The following is a 20,051-nucleotide window of genomic DNA, read 5'->3' as shown; positions in this document are numbered from 1 at the left end:
ATGTGCTGGAGGCAGTATGCATTTTAAAAACATATAGCTACTTAATTGTTTGAAACCTGAACGCTTTACTACATTTTACGAGGCATGTTTTACCTTGCTTCAAAGTAGCCCAGGCAAAATCTGACCATATCCATGGAGGCAATTATTTTATAAAGACTTCCATATGCCATTGAAACCATTAGCCTATTTCTCTATCAGTTTTCAACTTTCTTTCATTGTCTGGTAGCCAAATGCACATTTTCGCATACCCTACTGTCTTGTGCACATTGGTGCGCTAATAAGGTTTAGAATTAATAGTTTATCAACATTTTAATCTAAATGTTCTGATCTGTTGCAACATATTTTTTTATGTAGCCTAGGCCTACTGGTTGTATGAATTTGGGATCTATCGTCCCACAAATGTCCAAGAGTCTGTTTGTGCTATTTCTTTCTCGACAAGCTGACCAATAGAATATGTCAACTTTTATACTATGTTAGATAGTAGATTGACATAGGCTCATAGGCGGCACGTCCATTGTTGGGCCAGTGCCACTGAAAAGTTTGTTTTTGGACATTAATTTCCTCCTCCAGTTTAGATGGACGTCATATTCTTTTTGTGTCTCCCCTTCTCGTAGGCTTATTATATGGACGTAATTTTTTATTGTCAGTGTCAGAAGAGTAGGCTACCCTGTAATTTGTCATATAAAAAAATATTATTCTAATGTCTGCAGTCATATAAAGTGTAGTAGAATTGCATGAAATGTGTTTATAAATGGCCCAATTTGTATCGTGCAAGGAAAGAAAACACTGCATCTATGTGCTAGAGGCGTCACTACAGACACCCTGGTTCGAAACCAGGCTGTACCACAACCGGATGTGATTGGGAGTTACATAGGGCGGCCCAGCGTCGTCCGGGTTTGGCCGGTGTTGGCCGTCATTGTAAATAAGAATTTGTTCTTAACTGACTTGCCTAGTGAAATAAAGAAAGGAAAAAAAATAACGGATATAGCCTGTAGCCTAGGCCTCTACGCTATACGCTGTCAGCCATACATAGAACAGTCTTTTTTGCTAACAGTGATTGAGTTATATTATTAGGCTACATTATGACTATCCAATCAACTCATCACATAAGATTTAGGGCTGGGCAATATGACAATATAAACTCAGCAAAAAAAGAAACGTCCCTTTTTCAGGACCCTGTCTTTCAAAGATAATTCGTAAAAATCCAAATAACTTCACAGATCTTAATTGTAAAGGGTTTTAACACTGTTTCCCATGCTTGTTCAATGAACCATAAACAATTAATGAACAGTCACTTGTGGAATGGTCGTTAAGACACTAACAGCTTACAGACGGTAGGCAATTAAGGTCACAGTTATGAAAACGTAGGACACTAAAGAGGCCTTTCTACTGACTCTGAAAAACACCAAAAGAAAGATGCCCAGGGTCCCTGCTCATCTGTGTGAACATGCCTTAGGCATGCTGCAAGGAGGCATGAGGACTGCAGATGTGGCCAGGTCAATAAATTGCAATGTCCATGAGATACTTATTAAGACAGCGATACAGGGAGACAGGACGGACAGCTGATCGTCCTCGCAGTGGCAGACCACGTATAACAACACCTGCACAGGATCGGTACATCCGAACATCACACCTGCGGGACAGGTATAGAATGGCAACAACAACTGCCCGAGTTACACCAGGAATGCACAATCCCTCCATCAGTGCTCAGACTGTCCGCAATAGGCTGAGAGAGGCTGGACTGAGGACTTGTAGGCCTGTTGTAAGGCAGGTCCTCACCAGACATCACCGACAACAACGTCGCCTATGGGCACAAACCCACCATCGCTGGACCAGACTGGACTGGCAAAAAGTGATCTTCTCTGACAAGACGCGGTTTTGTCTCACCGGGGGTGATGGTCGGATTCGCGTTTATCGCAGAAGGAATGAACGTTCCACCCAGGCCTGTACTCTGGAGCGGGGTCAATTTGGAGGTGGAGGGTCCGTCATGGTTTGGGGCGGTGTGTCACAGCATCATCGGACTGAGCTTGTTGTCATTGCAGGAAATCTCAACGCTGTGCGTTACAGGGTAGACATCCTCCTCCCTCATGTGGTAACCTTCCTGCAGGCTCATCTTGACATGAGCCTCCAGCATGACAATGCCACCAGCCATACTGCTCACTCTGTGCGTGATTTCCTGCAGAACAGAAATGTCAGTGTTCTGCCATGGCCAGCGAAGAGGCCGGATCTCAATCCCATTGAGCACGTCTGGGACCTGTTGGATCGGAGGGTGAGGGCTAGGGCCATTCCCCCCAGAAATGTTTGGGAACTTGCCGGTACCTTGGTGGAAGAGTGGGGTAATATCTCACAGCAAGAACTGGCAAATCTGGTGCAGTCCATGAGGAGGAGATGCACTGCAGTACTTAACTTATGGCTGCAATCCCGTTAACGGGATCGATATGACAACAGCCAGTGAAGGTGCAGGGCGCAAAATTCAAACAGAAATCTCATAATTAAAATTCCTCAAACATACATGTATCTTATACCATTTTAAAGGTAATCTTGTTGTTAATCCCACCAAAGTGTCCGATTTCAAATAGGCTTTTCAGTGAAAGCACCACAAACGATTATGTTACGTCACCACCAACTCACAGAAAAATTCAGCCATTTTTCCAGCCAAAGAGAGGAGTCACAAAAAGCACAAATAGAGATAAAATTAATCACTAACCTTTGATGATCTTCATTAGATGACACTCATAGGACTTCATGTTACACAATACATATATGTCTTGTTCGATTAAGTTCATATTTATATCCAAAAACCTCAGTTTACATTGGCGGCATGTTCAGAAATGCCTCCAAAATATCCGGAGAAATTGCAGAGAGCCACGTCAAATAACAGAAATACTCATCATAAACTTTGATGAAAGATACATGTTTTACATAGAATTAAAGATACACTTGTTCTTAATGCAACCGCTGTGTCAGATTTCAAAAGCTTTACGGCAAAACACAATATTCAATAATCTGAAAACAGCGTTCAGCCACAAAAACAAGCCATACAGTTACCCGCCAAATTGTGCAGTCAACAAAACTCATAAAAAGCATTATAAATCTTCACTTACCTTTGCTGATCTTCATCGGAATGCACTCCCAGGACTCCCACTTCCACAAGAAATGTTTGTTTTGTTCGGTAATGTCCATCATTTATGTCCAAATAGTTATTTTTGTAGCGTGTTTGGTAAACAAATCCAACGTCAGGAAGCGCGTTCACTAAAAGCTGACAAAATGTCCAAAAGTTCCATAACAGTCAGTAGAAACATGTCAAATGATGTATTGAATCAATCTTTAGAATGTTTTTAACATAAATCTTGAATAACGTTCCAGCTGGAGAATTACATTGACTTCAGATGAGCGATGGAACAGAGCTCCCTCTCATGTGAACGCGCATGGTCAAAGAATGGTCAGGTCATGGCAGACCTGACTAATTCCCCTCTCATTCGGCCCCCCTTCACAGTAGAGGCATCAGACAAGGTTCTATAGACTGTTGACATCTAGTGGAAGCCGTAGGAAGTGCAAACTCATCCATATCTTGCTGTGATTTCAATAGAATCTTGGTTGAAAATCGACCAGCCTCAGAATTTCCACTTCCTGTTTGGATTTTTTCTCAGGTTTTTGCCTGCCATATGAGTTCTGTTATACTCACAGACATAATTCAAACAGTTTTAGAAACGTCAGAGTGTTTTCTATCCAATACTATTAATAGCAACTGGGACTGAGGAGCAGGCCGTTTACTCTGGGCACCTCTGTGCACCTTTCATCAAAGCTACTCAATACTGCCCCTGCAGCCATAAGAAGTTAATGCAGCTGGTGGCCACACCAGATACTGACTGTTACTTTTGATTTTGACCCACTTTGTTCAGGGACACATTATTCAATTTCTGTTAGTCACATGTCTGTGAAACTTGTTCAGTTTATGTCTCAGTTGTTGAATCTTGTTATGTTCATACACATATTTACACAGGTTAAGTTTGCTGAAAATAAACGCAGTTGACAGTGGGAGGATGTTTCTTTTTTTGAGTTTATATCTTGTGCCGATAGATGTTTGTCTATTGTTTCATATTATGCTCTATTGTTTATTTCGTTGTGTCGCAAATCACTCTTTACGGCAATATTTTTCGCCAATTGGACGACGCTTTGCCGTGTGGAAGGAAATATGCAACACAAACAAACATGGAGGAGAGTGAACGTGACACAGTGCACGGAGACACTGAGCTCATACCTAAAAGAGGGGCTACTTCAGTCGCATGGACGTGGTTAGGGTATGAAAGTCTGACAGGGACCAGAAAACCGTCCTCTGCAAAATATGCCGCAGGCCGGTCACGACAACAGGCTCAAACACCACTAACCTATTTTACCACCTACGCAAGAATCATGTGAAACAGTACGGAGAGGCTACGGATGAGACCCAAAAAAGTACAGTTGAGTGCTCAAAACAAACCTCTGACTCAGACGTTGCAAGAGGCTTTTGCCCGCGACACACCATATGGCAAAGAATCATGAAGATGGAAGGAGATAACAGCTGCCATTACAACTTACATCTGCAAAGACATGGCCCCAATTTATACTGTCGAGAAACGGGGGTTTCGTGAGTTGGTGCTAACACTCGACCCGAGGTACCAAATGCAAATTGATATGTGACACGTATTAATGCCAAAATAACATGCAAAACAGGCACGCCCCCAAAAATATATATATATATTTTCGGCCTATATTGATTTTGTTTTTCACCTATAGTTGAAGTGTTTTCTATTTACCTTTTTTATATTTTATACATTCATATTTTATATTTTGTTACATGCTTAATTGAAAATTTGCGCCAAGGTTCTAAATAAAAGGAGAAATAATCAAATATGAGTAAGTACCTTTTTATTTGTTGAGTATAATTCAAAATGTAATAAGAAATAGGCTTTTACATGTGGTCATTTTATATAAACTATTTATTCATTGAATTTACAGGAAATGACCTATATCAGGATATGAGATTTTGGCCATATCGCCCAGCCCTAGTAAGATTAGTAGGCTATTTTACATAAGTCTGCAAATGCGATGATGCTTTATTATAAAGGTGCATTTTTATGGTGAATATTAGCTTCCCAAAACTTTAAACTCATGTGCCGCGTTTGTATGGGCTAGTCATTTTGCTGTTTGTTACTCGTCCTGTTGGCTGAGGTAAAGTAAATGTGGAAAGTTGTTCTAACATCTTCAAAGTGCGCGGTAAGAAGGACACAAATCATTGCGTACTCGACTTGCAAGTTCTGTGAAGAATAATTACCATCATCTGAAGTGATTTCTGTTGTTCTGAGCACCGTGAGGGAGCGTCCTAATCAGGTTACTATGCAAAGGCCTATGGGTCCGGTCAATTTCTCAAATGAAAATTCTGCTGGTCAAATGTCCAGCACCACATTTTCATAACGGAAACAGTGGTGTGTCTGTGTGTCTGTGTGTGTGTTGAACAACTTCAAAGCCCTTTTTCTCTCCTGATGGTAGGCTCTTCTACAGAACATGAAAGCCCAGACCTGATAATTAATCCAGGGATAGTGTTCAAAGGGTTCCCATTCTAGTACTCTCTGAACCCTACTAACCACACACTGAGTGTGTAAGTGTGTGTGCACGTGTGTGTGTCTACTCTGTCTAAAATATTCACATGTTAGGGAGTCTACATGTACTTCTAAGCTGTAGGAATTGTTTGTTAGTGTATGAGAGTTATATTTGGAGTAGAGATCGCGTGTGTCTATAATGTAACGCTACACTGTATAATGTCTGGTGTGCTGTCCTCTTTGGCTGAGCCAGATAAAAAGGAAAGGACTCCCACTCAGGAGATATGAGAAGAGAAGCTCCATTAGTTCCTCCAAAGCCAGCTGCTGCCTCGCATGAATTCCTCTTTCTACTGTTTGAACTTGATCCATCCATGTCTTCACATCTTCCCCCAGACTCAAACAGCTCTCAAATGGAGGTTTAAAGAAGCCAGCTGCTTGGCTTGAAGCACCAGTACTACTACTAGTTGGTTGTGCCATTTCAGTGATTTTAGTTGACAATCTACTGTTCTGTCCTTTAAATTCATTCACTTGTGTTAAATTATTTAGGCAGGGCGCCCCACCTACTAGCTTACCCTCACTTGAAAGATTTGAGGTTCTTTTGGTCCTGCTTCAGCGCTTTTGTGTTACATCAAAAGACATCTAGAGGAATCTATAACTGCTCAATCACTCACATGTACTGCACTGTCCTGTATTGTTATTTTAGCTGGTATATTTTTTCTGATATGAAATCTTTCTTCTTTCCCATCTCTCCCTGCAGCTCCCAGTGATCCTCCTCCAGTCCACCTCTCCTCTTTCTCCTCTTCCAGACGTCTCAGGGAATGGGCCAGCGCCTTCCCAGAGAGCACTGCTTCACCCTGGGGTGTGGCTGCCACGCGAGGGTGGGAAGAGCAGCATCAACGTCCTAAAGCCCCACCCCCTCATTCTCTTGTGACCTTTCACCTCTCACCGCACTGTGACCTCTGAGCCATGCCGTTCAGGCTGATGCTGCGTCGGACACGGCGCTACAACGTGCTAAGCAAGAACTACTTTGTGACGCGGATTCGTCTGCTGGACAACAACGTGATCGAGTGTACTCTGTCTGTGGAGAGTACGGGGCAGGAATGTCTGGAGGCAGTGGCCCAGAGACTGGAACTACGAGAGGTGAGGGGAAAAACACACACTAGCTCTGCAACTACATTCATCTCTCTATCGCTGGCACACCCCTCCCACAGCTTACAGTACATGATGTTGATCCCACATAAACAGAAAGATATGCGTACACAAGCACACACACAACACTGTTCACAATCAGCAACACTGATTGGAAAAAAGAACATATAGTTATTGTGTGTGTGCTTGTCTGTGTATGTCAGTGAAGGTGAGATGGCATGGTTAGATCTAGGGAAGATCAGAAAGTATTCAGAAAGTATTCACACACCTTGACTTGTTCAACATTTTGTTGTGTTACAGCCTGAATTCAAAATGGATCAAATATATATCTTTTTCTCACCCATCTACACATAATACCCCATAATGACAAAGTGAAAACAGGTTTTATAACTTTTTGCTCGTTTATTGGATATGAAATACAGAAATGTCTCATTTACATAAGTATTCACACCCCTGAGTCAATACATGTTAGAATCACCTTTGGTAGTGATTACAACTGTGAGTCTTTCTGGGTAAGTCTCTAAGAGCTTACAACATTTGTCCATTATTCTTAAAAAAATTATTCAAGGTCTGTTAAGTTGATTGTTGATCATTGCCATACAGCCACTCGGGGACATTCAATGTCGTCTTGGTAAAAAACTCCAGTGTAGACTTCAGCTAGTGTTTTAGGTTATTGTCCTGCTGAAAGGTGCATTTGTCTCTGTGTCTGTTGGAACGCAGACTGAACCATGTTGCCTGTGCTTATAGCTGTATTCTGTTTATTTGTATCCTCCTAAAAACGTCCTATTCCTTGGCCACATTATATTCAGTTTTACTTTAGTGCCTTATTGCAAGCAGAATCCATGTTTTGGAATATTTTTATTCTGTACAGAACTCTTTCCTTCCACTTTATCATTTACGTTAGTATTGTGGAGTAACTACAATGTTGTTGATCCATCCTCAGTTTTCTCCTATCACAGCCATTAAACTCTGTAACTGTTTTAAATTCACCATGGTGAAATCCCTGAGCGGTTTCCTTCCTCTCCGGCAACTGAGTAAGGAAGGACTCCTGTATCTGTGTAGTGCAGGGTGTATTGATACACCATCCAAAGTGTAATTAATAACTTCACTGTGCTCAAAGGGATATTCAATGTCTGCTTTTTTTACCTATCTACCAATAGGTGTCCTTCTTTGCGAGGCATTGGAAAACTTACCTGGTCTTTGAGGTTGAATCTGTGTTTGAAATTCACTGCTCGACATATAATTGTGTGGGGTACAGAGATGAGGTAGTCATTCAAAAATCATGTTAACCACTATTATTGCACACAGAGTCCATGCAACTTATTAAGCATATTTTTACTTCTGAACTTATTTAAGCTTGCCATAATAAAGGGATTGAATACTTATTGACTCAAGACATTTCAGCTTTTCATTTTTTATTAATTTGTAAAAATGTGTAAAAACATAATTCCTCTTTGACATTATGGGGTATTGTGTGTAGGCAGGCTAGTGACACAAAATCTCAATTTAATCAATTTAAAATTCAGGCTGTAACACAACAAAATGTGGACAAAGTCAAGGGGTGGGAATACTTTCTGAACGCACTGTAGGTGTTGTGTGTGTTTGACAGAGACAGAGGACTGTGTGTGTGTGTATCTCTGCCACGTGTCTCTCTGCAGGCCCTGTGTATTTTTCTCTGCCCTCCGCTCCGTCTCTCCATAGGGGCTCTTGTCTTTCTCTAACGAAGCATAGCATCTCTTTGTCCTCCATTCACTGCAGGAGAAAGAGATACCCGTCCCCAGACCCACTACCCCCACCTCCCCCTTTCCATCGCCCTCTCTCAAACTCCCACCTCCTCCTCGTCATTCGATGATAAATATCTGCTGGTTTAGAGACTGAGCTCATGTTTTTATTGTCATTCCCTTCCTTTCTTGTTCTCTCCTTCCTCCCTCCTTTTCTCACTCTCTTTTTGATTCCTTTTCTTTGACCTCGGCAACTTTTCTCTCTCCTCCTTTGCTCCTTTTCACACTATCTAATTTTTTTCTTCTCCTCCTCTCCTCCATCTCCCTCACCCTCTCCCCCTTCTCATCCTGTTTGACTGTTCTGGCCTATATGGAGGTTTTCCTCATTACAGCCCAGTTCAGAGTTAACAATGCTTGTTAAAGCTTCAAACCCATTTAAGACAGACTTGGGCTTGGTCTGCATTGTTTAGTATGTGTATGTTTGTTTACTGTTGTAAACACAGATCAATGTGTATGTGTATGCCTGTGTGAACCTGTGTGTACTTGTGTGTGTGTGTGTGTGTGTGTGTGTGTGTGTGTGTGTGTGTGTGTGTGTGTGTGTGTGTGTGTGTGTAAGTGTGAATGCGTGCGTTGTGCATGCGTGTATGTGGGAGAGGCAATGTAGTGCGTACTCACACAATGTTGTGATATTTCCCAGGCATCAGATATGTCATAAATACAAGGTACAGTTACACCCCCGCTTCAGCCTCTGTCTAACCCCCTTTCCTCTCCATTTACCCCCCTACCTCTATCTAACCCCCTCTCTTCCCCACCTACCCAAACACTACACCTACACGGCAGGCCTGACTATGGTCAAAAAATAACAATCTTTCTCTCTTTCACTCTCTTTCTCTCTCCTTTCATTGCTGATGTGTCTCGTCTTTCACCACAGCTCATCCTGACAGCGCCAGGAGTGTGTGATTGATGGGTGTCTGAGACTGTGTGTATGTGTGTGTGTGTATGTACAGTTGAAGTCGGAAGTTTACATACACTTAGGTTGGAGTCATTAAAACTCGTTTTTCAACCACTCCACAAATTTCTTGTTAACAAACTATAATCTTAACAAACTATAATTTTGGCAAGTCGGTTAGGACATCTACTTTGTTCATGACACAAGTAATTATTCCAACAATTGTTTCACTTTTAATTCACTGTATCACAATTCCAGTGGGTCAGAAGTTTACATACAGTTGACTGTGCCTTTAAACAGCTTGGGAAATTCCAGAAAATGATGTCATGGCTTTAGAAGCTTCTGATAGGCTAATTGACATCATTTGAGTCACTTGGAGATGTACCTGTGGATGTATTTCAAGGCCTACCTTCAAACTCGGTGCCTCTTTGCTTGACATCATGGGAAAATCAAAATAAATCAGTCAAGACCTCAAAAATTGTAGACCTGCTCCCAAGTCTGGTTCATCCTTGGGAGCAGTTTCCAAATGCCTGAAGGTACCACGTTCATCTGTACAAACAATAGTACGCAAGTATAAACCCCATGGGACCACGCAGCCGTCATACCGCTCAGGAAGGAGACGCGTTCTGTCTTCTAGAGATGAATGTACTTTGGTGCAAAAAGTGCAAATCAATCCCAGAACAACAGCAAAGGATCTTGTGAAGATGGTGCAGGAAACTGGTACAAAAGTATCTATATCCACAGTAAGACAAGTCCTATATCGACATAACCTGAAAGGCCGCTCAGCAAGGAAGAAGCCACTGCTCCAAAACCGCCATAAAAAAAGCCAGACTACGGTTTGCAACTGCACATGGAGACAAATATCGTACTTTTTGGAGAAATGTCCTCTGGTCGGATGAAACAAAAAGGGTACTGTTTGGCCATAATGACCATCGTTATGTTTGGAGGAAAAAGGGGGAGGCTTGCAAGCCGAAGAACACCATCCCAACCGTGAAGCACGGGGGTGGCATCATCATGTTGTGGGGGTGCTTTGCTGCAGGAGGGGCTGGTGCACTTCACAAAATAGATGGCATCATTAGGGAGGAAAATTATGTGGATATATTGAAGCAACATCTCAAGACATCAGTCAGGAAGTTAAAGCTTGGTCGCAAATGGGTCTTCCAAATGGACAATGACCCCAAGCATACTTCCAAAGTTGTGGCAAAATGGCTTAAGGACAACAAAGTCAAGGTAGTGGAGTGGCCATCACAAAGCCCTGACCTCAATCTTATGGAAAATTAGTGGGAAGAACTGAAAAAGCGTGTGCGAGCAAGAAGGCCTACAAACCTGACTCAGTTACACCAGCTCTGTCAGGAGGAATGGGCCAAAATTCACCCAACTTATTGTGGGTAGCTTGTGGAAGGCTACGTTAAACGTTTGACCCAAGTTAAAACATTTAACGGCAATGCTACCAAATACTATTTGAGTGTATGTAAACTTCTGACCCACTGGGAATGTGATGAAAGAAATAAAAGCTGAAATAAATAATTCTCTCTACTATTATTTTGACATTTCACATTGTTAAAATAAAGTGTTGATCCTAACTGACCTAAGACAGGGAATTTTTACAAGGATTAAATGTAAGGAATTGTGAAAAACTGAGTTTAAATGTATTTGGCTAAGGTGTATGTAAACTTCCGACTTTAACTGTATGTACACTACATTACCAAAAGTATGTGGACCTGCTCGTTGAACATCTCATTCCAAAATCATGGACATTAATATGGAGTTGGTCCCCCCTTTGCTGCTATAAAAGCCTCCACTCTTCTGGGAAGGCTTTCCACTAGATGTTGGAACATTGCTGCAGGGACTTGCTTCCATTCAGCCACAAAATCATTAGTGAGGTCGGGCACTTATGTTGGGCGATTAGGCCTGGCTCGCAGTCAGCATTCCAATTCATCCCAGAGGTGTTTGATGGGGTTGGGGTCAGGGCTCTGTGCAGGCCATTCAAGTTATGCCACACCGAACTCGACAAACAATTTCTGTATGGACCTCACTTTGTGAACGAGTGCATGCTGAAACAGGAAAGGGCCTTTACCAAACCGTTGCTACAAAGTTGGAAGCACAGATTTGCCAAGAATGTCATTTTATGCTGTAGCGTTAAAATGTCCCTTCACTGGAACTAATGTGCCTAGCCTGAACCATGAAAAACAGCCCCAGACCATTATGCCTCCTCCACCAAACTTTACAGTTGGCACTATGCATTGGGGCAGTTAGCGTTCTCCTGGCATTCGCCAAACCCAGATTCGTCCATCGGACTGCCAGATGGTGAAGCGTGATTCATCACTCCAGAGAACACGTTTCCATTTCTCCAGTCCAATGGCTGCAAGCTTTACACCACTCCAGCCGACGCTTGGCATTCCGCATGTTGATCTTAGGCTTGGTCCAGCTGCTCGGCCATGGAAACCCATATCTCGAAGCTCCCAACGAACAGTTCTTGTGCTGAAGGTGCTTCCAGAGGCAGTTTGGAACTCAGTAGTGAGTGTTGCAACCGAGGACATACGATTTTTAAGCCCTACGTACGCTCACCACGCTGCACCTTGGTCCTCTTCATTCAACGGCCATGACACCTGGGGCCTCATTTATTAACTATGTGTATACACACATCTGTGCTTAAACCATGTGTGGGATCATTTCCATGCAAAGTGTGAAATGTATCAATATCAACGGAAATGTATGCACTGCCATGAGCATGCGTAGTGCCAAGTTGTAGAAGCTGCTTGTCAAGCATGGGGAAATATATGTTGAAATTGGGAGAGTAATGATGAAATCGTTTTTCTATTTAATCGTATATCCATTTTGAATTCGTGAAACATCTTGAAAGGCTAGATATAATTTGCCCACGTCAGTGCATTTGTTACGATAATAATCAATATAAAGTACAGTAATTTGTTTAATTAGAGGCATGTGTGAAAGTGAAACCTTTGTTGAAATACTATAAAAGACTGTGATAATGGAAATGGAAAGAGAGATGGCTGATCTTGCTGTGTTGGAAGATTTGTCACACGATGCTTTTCACACAGTGCATTTTAAAGATCGGTAGAACTTTTTTTCCAGAAAGTACAGATTGGCTCATCAGATATTGTTTCACAAAACCAATCGTATAGGATCTTTGCGAGGATTTAATCCCTACTAAAGAGAAAACACATGCCATTCCAGTGCACATCAATTTGGGAACAATTTGGGAAATTTGATGTTTGTTTTACCATCAATTGGTTCAGAAATGCGAACGGAGCAATAGACTGCACACACATAGCCCCAAAAGCACCATACCAAAACGAGTTCAAATATGTGAACAGAAAAGGCTTCCACTCTTGATGTGCTGGTGATAGGTTATGTGATGCGCAAAAAAACACTGCTCAATGTGGTGGCCAGGTGTAATGCACAACTCGTTCATTCTGCAGAACAGCAATGTTGGCCTAGAGGATGGATGGCTTGTTGAGGATGGATGGCTTGTTGAGGATGGATGGCTTGTTGAGGATGGAGGGCTTGTTGAGGATGGTAAATTTGCCATTGCTAAAGCAAGTTGAATTGTCCTAATGGGCTTTTCTTTGTAGCTGTTTTTTTTTGGGGGGGGGCGGGGGGGTTTTACCTCAACTGAGCTAGCCAAATAAAACCTTGTGGTTGTATTCAATCTCTTACACTAGCACCTCTAATGTAGTCTCGAAAACGGGTTGCGCCGTTGTAGGCTATTTCATGACATAGTGTTGTATATTCCCGCCGTCTTTAAAGTGATGGTTTTGACCATATATGGTTAATTAGGGGCATTTTGAAATGTTTATAATACCAACATGTTTCAAGCAGACCACCATAGTCCCTGTGCCCAAGAACACTAAGGTAACCTGCCTAAATGACTACCGACCCGTAGTACTCACGTCTGTAGCCATGAAAACCTTGAAAGGCTGGTCATGGCTCACATCAACACCAGTATCCCAGAAACCCCAGACCCACTCCAATTTGCATACCACACCAACAGATCCACAGATGATGCAATCTCTATTGCACTCCACACTGCCATTTCACACCTGGATAAAGGAACACCTATGTGAGAATGCTATTCATTGACTACAGCTCAGCATTCAACACCATAGTACCCTCAAAGCTCATCACTAAGCTAAGGACCCTGGGACTAAACACCTCCCTCTGCAACTGGATCATGGACTTCCTGACCCAGGTGGTAAGGGTAGGTAACAACACATCCGCCACGCTGATCCTCAGCACCGGGGCCCCTCAGGGGTGCGTGCACAGTCCCCTACTGTACTCCCTGTTCACTCATGACTGCATGGCCAGGCAAAACTAAGCCATGAGGTCGAAAGAAGAGCTCCGAGACAGGATTGTGTCGAGGCACAGATTTGGGGAAGGGTACTAAAAAATGTCTGCATCATTGAAGGTTCCCTGGAACAAAGTGGCCTCCATCATTCTTAAATGGAAGAAGTTTGGAACCACCAAGACTCTTCCTAGAGCTAGATGCCCAGCCATAATGAGCAATTGGGGAGAAGAATCTTGGTCAGGGAGGTGACCAAGAACCCGATGGTCACTCTGACTGAGCTCCGGAGTGCCTCTGTGGAGATGGGAGAACCTTCCAGAAGGAGAACCATTTATGCAGCACTCCACCAATCAGGCCTTTATTGTAGAGTAACCAAACGCAAGCCTGGTCTGATAAAACCAAGATTGAAGTCTTTGGCCTGAATGCCAAGCGTCACGTCTGGAGGGAACCTGGCACCATCGCTACGGTGATGCATGGTGGTGACAGCATCATTCTGTGGGAATGTCTTTCAGTGGAAGTTACTGGGAGTCTCGTCATGATCAAGGGAAGTAATAACTGAGCAAAGTACAGAGAGATCCTTGATGAAAACCTACTCCAGAGCACTCAGGACCTCAGGCTTGGGCGAAAGTCCACCTTCCAACAGGACAACAACCCTAAGCACACAGCCAAGACAACGCAGGAGTGGCTTGGGGACAAGTCTCTGAATGTCCTTGAGTGGCACCGCCAGAGCCCGGACTTGAACCCGATCTAACATATCTGGAGAGACCTGAAAATAGCTGTGCAGAGATGCTCCCTATCCAACATGACAGAGCTTGAGAGGATCTGCAGAGAAGAATAGGTGAAACTCTCAAAATACAGCTGTGCCAAGCTTGTATCCTGCCTGGTTGGCCCTCCACAGTGTCTCCCGACCCCTCCTGTCTCAGCCTCCAGTATTTATGCTGCAATAGTTTATGTGTCGGGGAGTAGGTTCAGTCTGTTATGTCTGGAGTATTTCTCCTGTCTTATCCGGTATCCTGTGTGAATTTAAGTATGCTCCCTCTAATTCTCTCTCCCTCTCCCTCCCCTCCCCTCCCGGAGGACCTGAGCCCTGGGACTATGCCTCAGGACTACCTGGCCTGATGACTCCTTGCTGTCCCCAGTCCACCTGGTCGTGCTGCTGCTCCAGTTTCAACTGTTCTGCCTGCGGCTTTGGATCCCTGACCTGTTCACCGGACGTGCTACCTTGTCCCGGACCTGCTGTTTTCGACTCTCTCACTCTACCGCACCTGCTGTCTCTAACTCTGAATGCTCGGCTTTGAAAAGCCAACTGACATTTAACTCCTGAGGTGCTGACCTGTTGCACACTCTACAACCACTGTGATTATTATTATTTTTGACCCTGCTGGTCATCTATGAAAGTTTGAACATCTTGGCCATGTACTGTTATAATCTCATCACGGCACAGCCAGAAGAGGACTGGCCACCCCTCAGAGCCTGGTTCCTCTCTAGGTTTCTTTCTAGGGTCCTGCCTTTCTAGGAAGTTTTTCCTAGCCACCGTGCTTCTACGTTTGCATTGCTTGCTGTTTGGGGTTTTAGACTGGGTTTCTGTATAGCACTTCGTGACATCGCATGATGTAAAAAGGGCTTTATAAATACATTTGATTGATTGTAGCGTCATACCCAAGAAGACTCAAGGCTGTAATCGCTGCCAGAGGTGCTTCAACAAAGTACTGAGTAAAGGGTCTGAATACTTATGTAAAGGGGATATTTAAGTTTTTTTTTTATACATTTGCTAAAATTTGTAATAACCTGATTTTGCTTTGTCATTATGGGGTATTGTGTGTAGATTGATGAGGAAAAAACGATTTAATACATTTTAGAATAAGGCTGTAACGTAACAAAATGTAGAAAAATACTTTCCCGAATGCACTGTATCTCAAGCAGGACCACCATACCTTTCTCGACATGCTGCTGCTGTCTCTGTGGAAACAAACCTTCTTTCAGATGCAATAATAATATGTATGTCTGTAATGTGTAATCATGACTTTCTTCCTCTGTCTCTCCCCCCCAGACCCATTATTTTGGCCTGTGGTTCCAGGGGAAGGCCCAGCCCCAGTCCCAGCGCTGGGTCGAGCTGGAGAAGCCTCTGAAGAAACAGCTGGATAAGTTTGGCAACGAGCCACTGCTCTTCTTCGGGGTCATGTTCTACGTCCCCAATGTGTCACGCCTTGAGCAGGAGGTCACCAGGTAACACTATGTACTACAGCCTAAACCCTACATCCTACACACTAAAACCTTCACCCCAACGTGTCCTGCCTGAGCAGGTGAACAGGTAACGCTACAACCTAAACCCATTCTTGCCTCAGCATCTACTGGTAGATATCATAACTTGGAACATCTCTCCTACCGTTGTCGTTCTTTGCTCCATGCATCAACCAGCTGTTGGAGATCTGTGCGTTCTCTGCCTCACAGATTATCTAGGCTATACTGTATGTGTGCAGTGCACGTGTGATAAATAATCGACATAGCGAACAGCTTTGGAAATCCATCAGTTTTTTTATCAGTTATATAGCCTAGATAAAAAATAGCATTATTACAATATTTTTTCCGCTGGGCCACAGACGGGGATGATTGACTGGCCCGGATGCCGAGCCTTGACACACACAAACAGGGGCATTCCCATGCCATCACATGGCATTCCCATGCCGTTTATTTTTGGTCAATTGCACATTACCGTTTGAATAAAATTGTGAACCAAAACTAACGTGACCAGGTCAAATTCTTTCACTGGTGTCCTTGAGACCAATTAAAAATGTGTGTCACACTGCCAAGTCAAACGGTCGCAAATGCGACTGTTTTGGTCGCAGTATCGAACTCTGGGTCACCAGATGACACTACAGCCTAAACCCTACACCCTCAACCAAACACTCTACCATGGCTCCATACCATACCCATCCACTGTCCCTGGCCTGTACCTTTTTTTATGTGCTCAATGTGTCCCACCTGGATTAGGTCACCGGGTAACATACACTACACCCTATACCTTAATACCTTACACTCTACCTCTATCCTCTATCATGGCCCAATACCATACTGATTATCTGTCCCTGTTCCAAGGCCTCACATGCCTCATGACAGACCACAGGACAGTACCATACCACACCCTCTATTAGATGGTGTTGTATCACACCCTAGACACGGGTTAAGTAGTGTTATTGTGATGTTTTTCCTCTATAACCCAGGCTTGTTGTTGAGCCTGCTTCAGAGGACTGACTGTTAGTTTGGAGTGGCAGGGCAGGCAGTGGGTATCATAACAATGTCTAGACAGACAGAGAGAGAACGCTTATTAAAACAGGCCTCAGATCTTAGTTATAGGAACACATACTGACACACACCACACATTCCTCCCTCTGTTTACTACGAGACATGAAACCACAATCTAATTTGTCTAGCGTATTGTCTGCTGCAGTAGCAAGTGGTTTGCTCCCTATTTGAGAGAGAAATGTTTTCTCTGTGAGTGGTTTCATTGAATCTTATGCTACAGAGGCATGGCAGAGTATCAACCATTTCACTAAAGGCTTTAGAATCAGCCTGGGGGAATTATGAAATGACATTCGATGTGTGTGGCTCTGGGTGAACAGATTGAGCTTGTCTAGATTTAGGTACAGTACAGTAGCTGCCTGGCTCTTTGAAGAGTTGGACTGGAAACTAGACCAAATTCCTGTATATGTAAAAAGCTGCATGGCTTTTTAAAGATGTTCTGTTGAGCTCTCTAAAGCCAGGCCTGGAGGTTAACTGGCAGGGGGCAGACAGCCTTGTGATGTCGGTGAAATGTGTCCCTCTGATGTTGCCGTAGTGGGCTTGACCTCTGTGTAGAATTTCTCGGGGTCAGATACAGATGGGTCTATATCACCACAGGCCATTTTCAACTTACCATCAAAACATCAAGAGGCATGTGTAGGGAAGGTAGGGAGGGGGGATTGTGTGTGTGTGTTGTGTGTTGTGTGTTGTGTGGTGTGGTGTGTGTGTGTGTGTGTGTGAATCTTGTCCAAAGCAACTTCAGCTAAGAAAAACAGTGTCAGACAGTGGTGGAAGTGGACACCAGCTCTTAAATGACAGTGAGGGGTTTGTGTGTGTGTGAGAGAGAGAGAGGTGGGGTTTGTTGATTATCTATTTCACTTGCTTTGGCAATGTAAACATGTTTCCCATGCCAATAAATATCTTTGAATTGAGAGAAAGAGAGAGAGACAGAGAAGGAGTGTCTGTGTGTGTGAACGACCTGAGAGACAAGGCAAGAAGGGACTTCTATGCCATCAAAAGGAACATAAAATTTGACATACCAATTAGGATCTGGCAAAAAATACTGAATCAGTTATAGAACCCATTGCCCTTTATGGTTGTGAAGTCTGGGGTCCGCTCACCAACCAAGAATTCACAAAATGGGACAAACCAAATTGAGACTCTGCACGCAAAATTCTGCAAAAATATCCTCAGTGTACAATGTAAAACACCAAATAACCCCACAGCCGCAGGACAGCATCACAATTAGACCCAACCAAATAATGAGAAAACAAAAAGAGAATAACTTGACCCATTGGAAATAATTTACAAAAAAACAGAGCAAACTAGAATAATATTTGGCCCTAAACAGAGAGTACACAGTGGCAGAATACCTGACCACTGTGTCTGAGCCAAAATTAAGGAAATCTTTGACTATGTACAGACTCAATTAGCATAGCCTTGCTATTGAGAAAGGCAGCTGAAGGCAGACCTGGCTCCCAAGAAAAGACAGGCTATGTGCACACTGCCCACAAAATGAGGTGGAAACTGAGCTGCACTTCCTAACCTCCTGCCAAATGTATGACCATATTAGAGACACATATTTCCCTCAGATTACACAGACACTCAAAGAATTTGAAAACAAATCCAATTTCGATGAACTCCCATATCTATTGGGTGAAATACCACAGTGTGCAATCACAGCAGCAAGATTTGTGACCTGTTGCCACAAGAAAAAGGGCAACCAGTGAAGAACAAACACCACTGTAAATACAACCTATATTTATGTTTATTTATTTTCCCTTTTGTACTTTAACTATTTGCACATCATTACAACACTGTACAGTGGCCTGCGAAAGTATTCACCCCCCGTGGCATTTTTCCTATTTTGTTGCTTTAAAATCTGGAATTAAAATAGATTTTTGGGTGGTTTGTATCAATTGATTTACACAACATGCCTACCACTTTGAAGATGCAAAATATTTTTTCTTGTAAAACAAACAAGAAATAAGACAAAAAAACAGAAAACTTGAGCGTGCATAACTATTTACCCCACCAAAGTCAATACTTTGTTGTAACGCTCGTCCTCCTCGTCTGAGGAGGAGCAAGGATCGGACCAAAATGCAGCGTATTGTGAAGACATAATCTCGTTTATTTAAACGAAGACGAAAAACACTTGAACAAACTACAAAATAACAAACGACGTGAACAGACCTGAACTTGAGAACAAAACACATGAACGCACGAACAGGACGGAACACACGAACGAACGAAACGAAACAGTCCCGTGTGGCACAAACACTGACACAGGAACAATCACCCACCAACAAACAGTGAGAACAGCCTACCTTAATATGGTTCTCAATCAGAAGAAACGTAAAACACCTGCCCCTGATTGAGAACCATATCAGGCTAATAACAATGAACCCAACATAGAAACACATAACATAGAATGCCCACCCAGCTCACGTCCTGACCAACTAAACAAAGACAAAACAAAGGAAATAAGGTCAGGAACGTGACATTTGTAGAGACACCTTTTGCAGCAATTACAGCTGCAAGCCTCTTGGGGTATGTCTCTATAAGCTTGGCACATCTAGCCACTGGGATTTTTTCCCAATCTTCAAGACAAAACTGCTCCAGCTCCTTCAAGTTGGATGGGTTCCACTGGTGTACAGCAATCTTTAAGTCATACCACAGATTCTCAATTGTATTGAGGTCTGGGCTTTGACTAGGCCATTCCAAAACATTTAAATGTTTCCCCTTAAACCACTCGAGTGTTGATTTAGCAGTATGCTTAGGGTCATTGTCCTGCTGGAAGGTAAACCTCTGTCCCAGTCTCAAATCTCTGGCAGACTGAAACAGGTTTCCCTCAAGGATTTCCCTCTATTTAGCGCGATCCATCATTTCTTCAATTCTGACCAGTTTCATGATGCTGCCACCACCATGCCTCACTGTGGGGATGGTGTTCTCAGGGTGATGAGAGTTGTTGGGTTTGCGCCAGATATAGCGTTTTCCTTGATGGCCAAAAAGCTACATTTTAGTCTCATCTGACCAGAGTACCTTCTTCCATATGTTTGGGGAGTCTC

The 20,051-nt window shown here is 43.1% G+C and overlaps 1 protein-coding gene across 3 annotated transcripts in view; it reads left to right on the top strand.

Moving 5' to 3' along the window:
• Positions 1–20,051, top strand: part of LOC139582849 (tyrosine-protein phosphatase non-receptor type 14-like) — a 102,235-nt gene that overhangs the window by 21,269 nt on the left and 60,915 nt on the right. For 2 of the 3 annotated variants that reach the window (XM_071413236.1, XM_071413235.1), the window contains exons 2-3: positions 6,337–6,719; positions 15,755–15,930. In XM_071413236.1, coding sequence (XP_071269337.1) covers positions 6,546–6,719; positions 15,755–15,930 — 350 coding nt within the window. In that variant the 5' untranslated portion in view covers positions 6,337–6,545. Of the gene's footprint in view, positions 1–6,336; positions 6,720–15,754; positions 16,016–20,051 lie in introns of those variants that run through there. The other variant, XM_071413237.1, reaches the window with a different exon arrangement.

The sequence above is a fragment of the Salvelinus alpinus genome, chromosome 8 (genome assembly GCF_045679555.1).
Source record: "Salvelinus alpinus chromosome 8, SLU_Salpinus.1, whole genome shotgun sequence".
Classification (NCBI taxonomy): domain Eukaryota; kingdom Metazoa; phylum Chordata; class Actinopteri; order Salmoniformes; family Salmonidae; genus Salvelinus; species Salvelinus alpinus.
This window is presented reverse-complemented; position numbering and strand designations above follow the sequence as displayed.